We start from the raw sequence: 14,314 nt of genomic DNA on the forward strand, positions 1-14,314 counted from the left end.
ACTAAACTCCAGTTCTGGCCAATGTGTATGAAATCAGATAGGCTGTACTGAAAGTATCAAGAGGAGAAAAAAAGCCCTCTCAGCTGCTCTCCTAAACCTCTAAAATGACAGTGTTTCAGCACCTAACTCTACCTTCCTAAGTGGCCTTACAACCCATGTGAGGCTGCTACTTCTCAGTCTGTCTTGACATCGATGGGAGCCTAATATAGCTTGAATAAACAGCTCATATCCCTTTCTACATCTTGCACCTTAATATGCTGTTCATAAAGATGACTTTTCTGACCCCATGCTACTGCATGAACACTGGAAATTTTTTTAATCCTTGTTTGAAATAATGGGGTCACCAGAGAGCACCACCAGATGCAGCATTTCTGCACTCTCTGCACAGAAGTAACTAGTAAAGCAATCTTGGGATTGGAAATTTAAGAGATTTGCAGAAATTACCTTACAAGCCCTTACTGTGTTGCAGTAGAATGGTTTCTTTTTTAGCACACACCTCCAAAAGCTTGGTTTAAGGTATCTTTGAAGAAAGAGTATATACTTTGAAGAGAGTTTAAGAGTATGAATCCCATCATAGAAATAGGAGTTTTGGTACTAAGTAAATGACTGCAGAAGCAAACCTTTGCTATTCTGGAAGGATTTGAAGCTCATTATTAATACTGAGCATGATCCCACCTACCTTTGAGTGGGATTCATCTCGCATAACCATCGATATCCAAAGGAAAGTGTTGTGTGCATGTTAATAATTGTAAATCCTTTTATAATAACCAAAGAGGGACCTATCTGCATATTCCATCCAACCTGCATTAGATGTTTACTCCCTGATAATGCTTGCTTACTTCCTCTCACAGTATTGCCTTTCTGTTTGTTGAGTTCAGACACAGATGTTCAGATTCGTACAGCTATGTTCAGTCTGCTTTCACCTTGGATTCAAGGCAGAATTTTTCACTTGAGAAAGCAAAAATCACCTATTTTCTCTTCCCAAGAAATAGAAAAGGAAATTGTGTCAATACCCAGAAACACACTCATTGAATATCTTAAGGTGCTGGGGTCAACATGAGAAAAGCACAGATAATTATCTTCTTTTACAGAGGAAGTCCCAAAAGGCAAATGGTCACAGGGGTGCATTCCACTCAGCCTGTGCAGGACTGTTCACAAAGGGTCAATGCTCTGTAAGCTGGCAGAGCAAAGCCTCAGGACCACGGGGACTGGACAGAGACAATGGGGTGCCAGTGGGATGGCTCTTCCAGCCCACCATGCTGCTTCTTATCATGGGATTTTTAGTCAGTCCAACCTGAGGGACTATTGCACCTCACATCTGAATGCAAACACCTAATTTATTCTGCATTACTGAGAAATCTATTTCTGTCTTCTGCCCTTCATTAATTCTAAGCAGCAGTCTGCCTGCTCAAAAACACTACTGATTGACACTTAATGATACTATCAATGAAAGCTGAATGAAAATTTCAGAAGGCATTCTAAAAAAGAAAAATTGTCTCAGAGTCTGATGAAAATGAGCAGCAATTTTGTTTCCAAGGGTATCTTGTGGTAGACTTTCTGGGCAATGGTTTCTTTGCATGTCTATGTGCTGTGGGTAAGCATAAACCCAGCAAACTCAAAAAAAGTATTGTCTAAGATAATCCACTGTTCTACAAATGAATAACAATTTCTTTAGACCAATACTGCACAAATTGCTCCTGAATTTTAAGACACCCCGTGTGTTCAATTTGAAAGTTAAGAGGACATGTCTAGATTGAATGAAGCTGGTTCTGAGTAAACTTCAAGTTTTACTTGCGGGACAATTTCAGAATCCCCTGCTACTGTTGTAGAAGTAGAGTTCTGATTTCTCACACTTTATTTTTGCCTTAAAAACTACATCTCAAAGAAGCTATTAGTTCAAATTTTTCAAAAACCATAACGCTCTGTTCTGCAAACTTTGCACATGATCACAGAATAAAGTAACTGCTCCTAGGCAGAACCAGATAGTACCATTCAGAGGCACTGTAGAACATGTTTGAAACTGGTGGCCCATGGGAGAAATTAATAGTTCCTGAATGGCTGAGGAAGATCCATTTTCAGAACTGCCTCAGGCACTTAAGTTTATTGATTTCACTGAGACTTGATCACTGGAGACAAGATTCATCTCAGCTCATTCTGATCAGATTTAAATTAGGTGCCTTTTCCAATAATCTTCAACTTTCACACTGCAGTCCCTGACTTTCTTGTGGCAGCCTTAACTGATAAAGCTACTTTAAGCCTTTCAACAATAAGTTTTCTCTACACTGATAGTTTCTGTAAGGTGGGAAAATCTATAGATTTGCTGACCAAGTCTTGCAGATGTTTAGGCTCATCATTCATCACACTGTCCTAGAAAATATGTCTAATATAGGCAGGAACTAGAGGTGACTATCTTTGCCTGGGAATTAGAGCTGGAACTTGGATCTTATGTTTGAAGTATACCTTCAGCTTTAATTTAATTTAAATCATAGCTATGATTTGAGAGGATCCCATTTTGAGTGTTCTGGAGTTACAAGGATATTTTCTGACAATAATCTACTTTATGGCCTTCATGGGAGTGTTATCTTTAATCTTGAAGGAATGCAAAAACCTTTCTCATCAATATCTTATAATACACATATAATTAATTCATGTTATTATTACATACACACAGTCCTAATAAAAGAAAAAAAAATCAGCAGTGTCAGTAGGATGAATTCTGGGAAGGAACTCAGTTTTCTCATGGAAAATGAGCATCAAGTGTATACAGTGTTCTCAAAGGTCACATATACCTGGTGATTTGTCTTAGAGACTGTCCATGACAATTCTGCATCTTCCTCTTCTTCACTGTCTTCTGAATAGGATTCAAACTCATCTTTATAATATTCTTCTGCAATTTCTGGGTCTTCAGGGATCTCTAAAGGCAATTATGAGAAAAAAATTAGAGAAAAAAGTATTAACTGAAAAAGATATAAATGAACTTTATAGCACCAGTGTTATGTCAATATTCTGCAATTCTGCAATGCATTCTGTAATTGAAAGCAAAGGATAATATTAAAAACAGTAAATGTTTGTCTTTAATGATATGATAAGCACTGTTAAAGCTGCCCTGGCAAAGGGCAAATCCTCATCATATGATAATTAATGAACTTAAGGGATCTATATTGATATGGCACTGAAATCTTTAAACTGTACAATAAATCAGGCTGGAAGTGACCTTATGGGATCATTTACTCAAAGCAGAGCTAATATTGAATTGAATCCAGCTTTTGTGAGCTGAAATTATAACACAGTTTTATTTTCTTTAACACACATAACTTGTGGTGAATACAACTGCTAAGCTAAAATAGAAAATAATACATATCAGGTACAGGTTTAGAAGATATGTGAAATTAAATCTATATATTTTTTAAGACTTTCTTGAAGCAAAACCATAATACAATAAAAGAAACTAGTATAAAGTCAAGCTATGCATGCTTTGGTGTCATGCTCTCTCAATTTATTATTATCACAAGTTTTAGTAACAGCAGTGAGTAAAATACTAATATAGCAAATGAGCCCATGAAGTAGAATAATTGGTATTAAAACTCAACACATTCATCATAGCTTGAAAGACACTCCAGACACTCTGCACTGGGTGAAATCCTTTAGCATCCCAGACTCTGTACAAAAGAATTAGTGAAACAGTTTGAAGTCTGATTGCATCTCCTTCAGGGGGATATTACTACAAGAAATGTTAGTTGAAGACAAAAAATATTTAATGTTCAGCTATCATAAATCATCACTGTCATTGTCATAACTGTAGCTAATGCTAATTTCAACCACTCTTCTCAATTAAGTCTGTCCCTTTAGAGAAGTAAGTACTATCTTAAATATTACTGCATTGAAATATATTAAATACAAACAATAAGACATAAAAATTATTAATCAATTTTTAACTGTTTCACATGGATAAAAACCCAAAAGGATTCAAACAGGAATGCAATTAAAATCCATTAAAAGACATTTGAATTTGGGCAGGAACAATAATTCTAATCTTTAAGGTGAAACAAAGAGAACTCAGGAAAAATAGTGTAGCTATCTGCAGCATTAGATGGTTAAGATCTCCTGTTGAGATATAAGGTCTACTATCTATTGTCTCCAAAGTAATTTCAAAAATACTTCCTTTCTTTATAAACCTGATTTAGCTCCAAAATGCTGACACGTTTTCACTCAGGTTTCTGCTTTAAGATATTAATGAAAGCTGTAAAAAAAGCCCCATGCTTCACTGTGATAATTCCTAATCCTAATCCTTCCTGTTTCTATTTTTCACCTCTCTTAGTGTGAAAAAACAAACAACTAATCTATATCTGAGTTTCCAGAAGAAGAATATCCTCAACCCAAAAATGTCTTCTCACAAAGAAAGCATTTATTTAATTGCTTGAGTTCTACAAAGTGCCATTTGACAGAAAAGTCCAGCACTTCATTAAAAAGGGAATCTTAAATATCATCTTTTCAATGTGGAAAGAACACTACAAAATTAAGATACATCTCCTTTTCCATGTGAGGTGATCAATTTTTCTTTCTTGCAGAGAGGCTGTCATCCCAGTGATTAGGATAATTTTATTAGGCCCATCTGCATTCTGTCTATGTGCATTCAAATACATAAAAAACAGCCCATTTATTATGTTGTAATACAAACATCAGACTATGCCGCTGTTTTCTGAGTCATCTTCTCCTCCCACATTCTGCATTTGTTTATTGCTGTACTAACAAATGCAAGGCTCCCCATTTCCAACCAAACCAGGCATCAAAATCAGTCTTTTTACTCATAATTGTAATTTTAAAATGTCTGCTCTGGCTGTTGTAAGCTCTATACTTTGTGAGCAGCCCATGACCATACAAAACTGGTGATGCTCCTGAACTATGCAGAGAGGCTGGCAGTGGCTGTATTCCACTTCCATGCCAGCTTTTGCATCCTTGTTGGAGTTATTCACCTCACCATTTGTGAAATTGGTTTGACAGCTGTTCATAGACAGCCAGTTAATCTGAGCTTGGTAATACAATTTGAAATGCTAGTTCAGATGCTAGAGATGTTCCATCAAGTTTACTGGCCCCAGTTCAGAAACCAATTCCAAGTGGCATTTCTGAGAGAAGCCAGCATGTCCAGTGCAGAGGAATTTGGCATGTACATAAGAAAAGTTCTTAAAACTTTTTGGTTTTATGACTACCATCTTTAAAGAAGGAGCCTTCAAAGCACTTACACATTTATTTAAACTGTTTCCATATAACAATTCTGAGTCTTACCATAGCAGAGCCAGCTCCCAGTCCTCCATGTATTACAGATGCACAAAACATCTCTGGTTCGTTGCAGAATTATCTGAGTACAGAACAGCTTATTGAGCTGAGACCCAGGATCAGATGAATTTCAAGAATAGATAAGGTGGATTTGGCACAGCAGATACCATAAATCAACATGGCAAGCTGTACCTGTGTTTGCCTAGTAAAGTCCAAGCACTGATAGCTTGAGCGAGTTGGTATTTTCAGCTCAGGGCAGGTACTATCAGGGGAATTCAGGCCCCACAGGCTTCCATTTCCATGTCTGCAGTCCATCCTCTAGAATATTTTCTACCTGAGTTTTCCCATAATTCCATGTGATTTCATATACACCCCCAGTTTCCACAAACCAGGTGACAAAAGGCTGGTTACTGCCCCCATTCCTGAACATCACCAGTGAAGTTGCACACTTAGTAATGTAGCACAGAAGAGAATTCTTTGGTTTGTGCTTTCAGAGAAGTATTTTTAATTAAAATGTTGGTCTTTGGGCTTGGCTGTTTGACCTCTGCAAAGCCTAGCAGGACCTTGACCCTGTCCTTTTTTCTGATAAATAAAATAGATATTAAGCCTATTTGTGCCTGGGCGGTACTTGGGTAAAGAAGTGGTGCTAGTGAGGGCAATGCCAAGTCTATCATGTTGAAAGAGGAAACAAAACTCCTGCTGCAGAATCCAGGGGACCCTGCTTCTGTTTTGACAGCTGGACTGACATCCAGCTAAACATCTCTGATACAGTAAACTTATATTCTCCACAGGGAGCACAAGGAAGGGTCTGTACAGCTGCTTCTGCCCACTCACACCCCCATATCTCTCAGCTGGTCTCTGAAAGCACTTAGTGCTTTATCCAGCTGTGTGTATTGCACCAAGGCCAGTCACAACAGCTTTTATTTGCTTACAAAGCACTGAATTCAGAACAAACTCAGCTGTTGCTTTGGTATTGCTAGATGGTTTAGGCACAGCATTGAGACACTTGATACTTGCTATTAAGATATTCAAAAGAAAACAAGCTTTGAATAAAACCCTTCCTCTTTAGATCTCTTTCTATACAGTAACTTGATGCTAATAGTGGAATGAAGGGTAAAAACCCATTATCTAAAAAAATCATAAAAGCATGGTTATTTCCCAAGAAGACAAGCTAAACAGAAAACATAGGAATGTGATACTTGTAATATTTTGCTTAAATCCACCTAAAGCTTGTTTCAGGTAGCATGGTAACTCAGCAACAACAATTTTCTTCAAAGAGATGAAAATACTTTGATAAATATGTTTAATTTTCTTGTGCCTCAAAGTCATACTTGTCATTGTTGCATTGATGTGGCATTCTCACATTCCAGAGCATGCAGAAGAGAATAAGAAAGGCCACTTTTAATAATAATAATTAAAAAAAAAAAAATAGTAAAAGTAAAAAAGAAAACAGAATGGTGTAACATATGTAAATTTTCACCATTTGTATTCACAGCAACAGAGTCACACTTGGTTCTTAAGGACTATTGTAGTTTTTTGATCCAAAGGCTTCATTGCTATTGAGAGACTGCCAGCTATTCACAACCCTTCACAGAAGTAACCATGAATGCCGTTTATTTCTATCTTTAGAACACCTTTTATAGGGTTCCGCAGGGTCTGTGGGCTAAGCAAGTTACTATTGGCTAGTGCACACAGGTTTACATTTCTTCTCCTGTCCACAAGGATATTGTTTTGCTTTACCCTCTCTTCTGCAGGAAGGTTTCAAGGACTTTAGCCTTAAATATCACGACTTATTTCAAAGACTGGTTTGTGCAGACAGGCCTTTACTGATATATAAAATATAGCAACACATTGCATCTCTGGAAAAAGGCAGATTTTTCTCAGCTGCCACATTCCTACCATAAGGCTGCCACATGCCTACCAATTTCATGCTACACTCCTCGGTCTGCACAGTACCACACACAGGAAAGTGAGGAGCAAATCACTCAACTGCTCTGACATGTACTGTCATATGTACCTATGTCAAAATGGACTCCTAAGATGGTGTCGTGATCCAGGACGCCAGAAAGCAGTGTTTCCACATCTCTGATACTAGACTGACACAGAGAGCTCAGCAAACTGAGAGACAAGGCCAGGACAAAGACACTTGTACTGCCCCTCTTGCAAGGCTTTGTACATGAGCCATACTGGGCACTGAGGCAAGAGCAGGGAAAATCATTCCTCTGCCTTCTGCCTCTGTGCTGCACTGGGCCACAAGACAGCCCATTGGCAGGACCTTGTCAGTAATACAAAGGTGCCCCTGATCCTTTCCTTTCTGTAGAAATGCATCAGCAAATACCAGTTTGATCTTCTACGAGCAGGTGTTACTGGAGCAGATGCCACAATGACACCAGGCTGGGCACAGCAATGGAGCACCTGGGTGCAAAAAGGGGCTGTGAGAGCAGGGTCCCTTCAGCCCTGAGAAGGGAGGCAAAGGGGAAACCTTGCTGCTGTCTGTGACCATCTGATCAGAGGATAAAAGGAAGATGGTGACTGGTGATAGGACAAGAGACAACAAACATCTGAAACATCCTAAATTCCAATTTGACACTATGAATAAAAAAGAAAAAGAGTATGATCAAATACTGGAACAGGGCTTAAAGAAGCTGCAAGAGCTCAATCAACCCTTGGAGATGATCAAAACTTGATCAGACAGCCCTGAATAACCTGATCTGAAAAGAACAGCTTTGAGCAAGGGATTGGACTAGGCTGCCAGAGGTTCCTTCCATCCTAAATTATTTTATAATGCTGAGGCTATTTGATTCCTCAAAAACAATTCAGAATCACCTCAGATCTATTTGTGCGTGTGCACATATTTAACATAGATACTAAACAAGCTAAGTAGAAACTTAGGAGCTGTCAAGAGGAGCTGGTGCCCAGGGCTGGACAGCTCTCTTCAGAACCATGCATCAGTTACCACAGAGGGAGAAAACAGAAAGGGATTTCTGCCTTCAAGGAAGAAAATTTAAAGAGCTCAAGCACTCTCCGTAGGAGAGAAGTTTGAAACACAGAGATGTTCCCCTGAGCTACATCATCCTAAATGAGAAATTCTACCACAAGGATATCAAGGGTTCTGTGCCCCTCTGCAGCTCAGGACAATACACATATTATTAGAAAAAATAAAAAAAAACTTCTTTATTATGATCTAAGCTCAGACTGGTTTGGGGGTTTGAGGTGTTTTGGTTTTTTCCCCTGTGCAAGACAAAACCCTTCAAGTTTAAAAGAGAATCACCATCCTATGGTCGGGTATAGATGATATATGCATTTTCAAGCTCTGAAGGATTGTTGTTCAGAAAGACAGTGGAATCTTTTGTCTATCTCTTCTAAATTAGGCTGAAACAGACTCTCAGAACATACATTTAAGAAATGAACTAGGTGATGCACAGGAATTTTGTGCCCATGAAAATCCTTCTGGAGAAGCACAACAGGACTACGAAGTTGTTAAATGAATCATCTTCTGACACAGCCTTGTGCAGCTTAGACATAAAGTAAAATGAGTTCTTCTAAATGAGAACTAGAAATATAACCAAATTTAAACATTAATATTTTATAATTCTCCTCTTTGCATTTCAAAAAAAGTAAAAAGTTTCAATTATTTTATGGGTGTCACTGGGCAAAGAACTACCTATTGTGAAATGGCTAGAAAAAGAGATACAGAGGGTGTAAATCAGAGTGGCCTCAGGGGATGTTAGAAAGAAAATAGCAAGTTTCAAAGTGTTTATCCAAGGAAAAATTACCTTTTTTTAACCAAAATTAAATTTCTAAGAGAAATATTTTATTTGAAGGACATCTTTTTTTTTTCCCCTAAACATTCCACCTCATGATATTTTATCAGCAAGTACATAGACAACGCATGAGAGGAAAAAAGAAATTCTTAAAAGGAGTGGTTAACAAAAATGAACAGCAAGAAGGAAGACTTTAATCACATTTTTCCCTAGTTTTCTGAATAATTTGTTGTTTTTTCTTCTGATTTCCTAGTCATGTATACAGAAATGGGAGCTCTGGTAGGCAGTGATGATGAAGACACCTTTCAAACATGGTTTAAAGTTCAGCGAATCTAAAAATCTTCCAAATATTCCAAAATCATTTTAGTAATGATGGGTGAATAAAAAGAAAGAACAACATAGTAATTTAGTCAATAAGAGGGAGCATTTAGTGAGTTTTGGAAGCCATTTCATATATGTGTAATTGTCCTTATTATTGTAAAAGTTGCCCTACTATTTGCACTGCTTCTAGCAGGAACAGACCAAGAGATGTAAACAGAAGGAAAAGTGACCTAATGACATCAACTTAAAACTATCTTACTCCCTGAGTTATTTTAAACTTTTTTTATCAGTCAAAATATACTTTCAAATAAAACCTCAGATTTCCTCCTGAATCTGGCAGATACCGACCTCCTGACACTTTTCCTTTCAGTCTGCCAACAGTGTTGGACAGCAAAAAGTCCGCATGTTAATACAAAATCTGCCCCTTAAGAGATTTGCTTCCTTCTCCCTGAGATTTGGTCCGAGAATGCCATTTTTAAGACTAAAATTGGGGGCATTTTCACAACCAGAATTTACAGAAAGAGAAGAAAACAAATAGGGATGGCTCATATCCAAACTTGGTGTAAGCAGTTGTGCACACAAGAGTCTGGATGTAGCAAAGACACAAAATGCATTTAATTTGGATATAATCAATAATATAAATTATATGTTGAACAAGTAAGAAAAAGAAGCAAATAATTGCAACCAAGCAAAAAGGTATTGAGCACTTAAACACCTAGATGAAATTCACTTGCAAAAGCACATATTTGCAAGATCACAGGGGCACACTTTGCTCTGTGAAGCAGAAAATAAAGCAGGAGAATTCAACCAAGACCTTCACTGCTGTCACCTAATTCACTCCATGCAGTTGTCTGACAGTCACATGCAGTGAAAGCTAAACTGATAGAATATACAATCTAATTCAGCATTTACAGCTTCTTTCAGAGCAAATTCTGCCTCACTTGGAACTGCCTCCAGCTTCTTGCATCACCATATAAACTGTTTCAGCTCCTGAGAAATGCCCTCTAGTTTGATAAGTAAGCCATAAAACTGCAAGTGGGGCTGGACTGGGAATCCTTTCAAAATTTTTTCAACACCATCCTGTTCACTGATGCTTTATTTGCAAGCAAAAGCCTAGTGCATCTTTATTTTCATCAGTTTAACCTTGAGTCTAAGGTGCAGTGTGAAGCTATGTTGCTCTGTAAATAGGACAACTTGGAATAAAAACTAGCATCTTTCTAAGGAAGATTTAAAACAATGAAATTATCTGAAAATATCTGCTATAGAATCCAGTATGCAGTACTTTTTTTTACTTATACAATCTCAGTGCATTTGCTTCTAATTGCTTCCTAAATTCAGAGTGTTTCATAAATGTTTTTTAACATAATGCTTCGGAAGGAGTGAAGGGAATTCCTGTGCCATTTTTAAAAAAGACTAGCACAGACTAATTTGAACTGTAGTCATTGACCAAGGTTAATTTTGAAGCAGACTCTCTTTATCAATGCCAAAATAAACCAGTCTGAAAAATAGATAAGGGAAAACAAGTAGGAGCTATATAGTAATATAATTTGCTCTCCCCACACTTTGGAAGTGATTGGGGTTTTTTACGTAATTGCTGTGTAAAGACTTTATTCTGCAAGCTTCCCTTTGTGAATCTGCAAGAGCAAGACTTCTTGTAAGAAATGAATTTTTGTGAATCTGAAAAAATTTTAGTAGCTAGGCATGTTGAAGAGTAGATAGATTTGGAAAAGTTTTCCTAAGGAGCTTATGGCTAGAGTTCAACTTCTGCTCTCCAAAGGCAACACTTCTAGGGAAGAACTCCTTAAACAAGAGTAATAATGCTTTGTCAATGATAAAAAAACAAACCATTAATTTTCCACTTTCTGGCTAAAACTTCATTAAATCTTGATTTTGCTAGAATAAATCAGATTTAGTATTCCTTTAATTGAATCTGGGACAAGTTGGGCTCAGTGTGAAACCGAGCAACGAAAACAAGAGACAGATGAGGAGGTCAGAGGAGCATGCTACACCCTCAGATCCTGCAAGAGTCTCAGGAGTTTGTCACCCCATGTTCCAAGGACAAGTGTAGGACTGGTAACTGCAAATGCCAGAACTAAACCAGTGCGTTTCTCTCCACAAGCATCCCATGCGATCATTGCAGCAAGTCAGGGAATAAGCCTTATGATCGTGGAAAGCAGGGTAACCACAAGAAAGAGGAGACCAATGGTTAACCACAGCAGAACTCACAGCAATGCTGTCCTCTTAACTGAGATAAGATTTCCTGCTTACAAAGGATAATGTAACAAGAATAATGCAGAAAGGTGCTTAATGTCACTTATTGTAAGTACTATTCTGCTCTGACTTGCCAGACTGAAAAACAAAACAAGATTTCATTATTCCTTAAAGCCTTTGAGCAGTACGATCACGCGTATGGTTTTCCTTTAGAGTTACTCATTTACTCATGAGTATGAATAAGTACCATTTTACAGGCCAAAACAAAGGGGTCTGTGCATAGATGCTGGAAGATCTGCTCAGAAATATTACAGGTTTTTAACCCTCCAAGACTTAAAAAACTACTGTGAAAATCCTTCAACACAGCTTGTAAAAATAACAGGCTATGAAAGAAGCACAGTATTTTATGAGTAAACATTTCCTATTTGAGGGCCCACTTGAAAGTCAAAGCAATATATCTATAACTTAAAATTAGCCATGAAGACATAGAAATAATGTACACAATTACTGTAACATACTTAACTATTTTGAAACTGTAATGAAATCAGGGGTTTGCCAGGTGTAATGTTTTGCAAGATATTAAGCAAAGGAGTTTAACAAGTTATAAGCTTTGCAGGATACAGAAATAAAAAGCAATACAATACAGATCAGAGAGATCATATGTCCCTTTATTCATATGGCTTTAATTTGTTATATTTTTTTTCTGTACAAAGAATTTGAACACCACAGTTAAATACTGAAGCTATTCTCCTCTTTTAACTTGACCCCTTCCCACACAAAAATATGTCTATTAACTGCAGTAGCAGTTTATGCAGAGCTGGGAGTCTTACAAAAATGGATGTGAACACAACAAATGTCCCAGCTGGCAATTCAAAAATGCAGGATATAATATTTTACTAGTGCCCCTTATGTCCAGTGTTGTTTTGCTTCGGCTTTCTTTTATTTCAGGCAATGAAGTGGTACAATGAGGACAAGCCCTTAAAAATATAGATACATATATCATTTCCTGAATACCTTTTTAAAAAAATAAATCCTCTCCATCCTTGTTTACCATGTCTCATGAGCTGTGAAATTGATACAAATAAAAAGTGGCAATTTTAGCCATGAATGTCAGTGCATGGCTTTAAGTTTTCATGCCTGTTAGAGTGTGGCTTGTTGAATTTAACACTCCTTATGGTTCCTGTAAAAGGTCTGGGCCTTTGGTAGTGAAGATAGCTTTGTATGCAGTTTATCTTTCAACTGTAAACACTGATCCAAATCAGAAGGATCAAAAATGATGGTAAGGAAATGGTAGATTTGTTGCATCTGCAATTGCATTGAACTATGTAGAAGCACTTTTAGATACAGCTTATAATTCTGTAGCCAATTTCAAGGCAAGCTCTACTGTAGAATTTGAATCAGAAACCCTGAACCTTCAATATTACTGTTGTAGAACAGGATAATGCCTTGCTCTTCATGCTATTTTTAGCTGCAAAATTGAGCTCCTCTACCTAGACGATTTCCTATCTAGTAAACTCAGAAATTTCTGATATTTCACACTACTTTCCCACATAAGTGGGTACAGTGCATGGTCTGATACAGATTTCCCTGGATTCTTTACAGTAAGTCCCCATAAGTAGTGTTTCCTAATTTATTCAATGTCTCTGCAAACTTAGGCAAGTCAAAAGGAATTAAGTTGTACAAAGAATTGAGAGGAAATATGCTGTAAAATCTGGCTTCATTAGAAGACATTGCAACCAAAGTGAAACTACCTGCACTCAAATAATTAATGTGATGCAGTGAGAGATCTGCCATTATCTAGCCCAGCGTGTAGTAGCACACACAGAAAAGCTGAGGTGGTCTATCAGGGGAAAATCTAGGGCAAAGACGACTTTCTGCATCCTAAAATGTCAATATCCAGTTCTCTGGAAAAGGGGGTATCTGCTTCTCTGGTTATTCTTTCTGAATGAGAAAAAACAAGCACAGTCAGGTGAATTAGAAGATGAAGCTGAATTATAATGCTGTATTAGGAAGCAGTGCATTATTTTTGTGATGGTTCCAGTAGCTTTTTAGGAGGCCACATCATTAAACATTAAACATGTAATGAACCTGCCCAGCTGGAACTGCCTTGCTGGAACTGGCAGAGGAAGACACTGATTGTATTCATCCATAACAACGAGGCTGGGTTGTAGGTCATGCATGGTCCTATTATCTTGTTGATAGTTTTTTGCTTATGTTTTATAAAATGGATGATTTTATTCCATCTGCACTCATTATCATTAATGGAAATGAGCAGTTTAACATGCAGAGCTCTTTATCACAGCTTGGGGGTTTTTTTCTGTTAGATGAACTGACCTCTGATTGCCAGCACTACAATGTAATTTGCCTCAGCAGTATTTTCACAAACCCACAAATGAAAGATAAGTACATGTGCTGAAAATGCAGTAATCTCCAGAAAAATGTACATTGGCCTATCTATCCTAGTCCAAATGGAGATAGCTTCTATAAAAAACTGGTCAAGAGACAGGGGGCTGTGCGTGATGTTAAGCAATTTATTGCTACGTGGCTTTTCTTTTTGATGATAACATGAGAAGATGAATAATTTATTTTGTAGGTAACCCTCAGCAAGAACAGGAAATATAGGTAAAAGTTTATCCTGACACATTTTTGCATTGCTCATTCCTGTGTCATTGTCATGACTGGCAAAATATGCTTTTTAACATTTAGAAATAATTAATCAATAAAATGAACTTTATGAAATGAAG

The 14,314-nt window shown here is 37.4% G+C and overlaps 1 protein-coding gene across 15 annotated transcripts in view; it reads right to left on the bottom strand.

Moving 5' to 3' along the window:
* Positions 1 to 14,314, bottom strand: part of NEK11 (NIMA related kinase 11) — a 104,790-nt gene that overhangs the window by 37,310 nt on the left and 53,166 nt on the right. For all 15 annotated transcript variants that reach the window (XR_015276023.1, XR_015276028.1, XM_086849785.1 and 12 more), the window contains one exon: positions 2,790 to 2,914. Coding sequence is in view for 13 of the 15 variants with exons in the window: in XM_086849785.1 (XP_086705911.1) it covers positions 2,790 to 2,914 (125 nt within the window). In the remaining 2 variants the exon portion in view is untranslated. The remainder of the gene's footprint in view (positions 1 to 2,789; positions 2,915 to 14,314) is intronic.

Source organism: Cyanistes caeruleus, chromosome 1 (assembly GCF_971803275.1).
Source record: "Cyanistes caeruleus chromosome 1, bCyaCae1.hap1.1, whole genome shotgun sequence".
Taxonomy (NCBI): Eukaryota; Metazoa; Chordata; class Aves; order Passeriformes; family Paridae; genus Cyanistes; species Cyanistes caeruleus.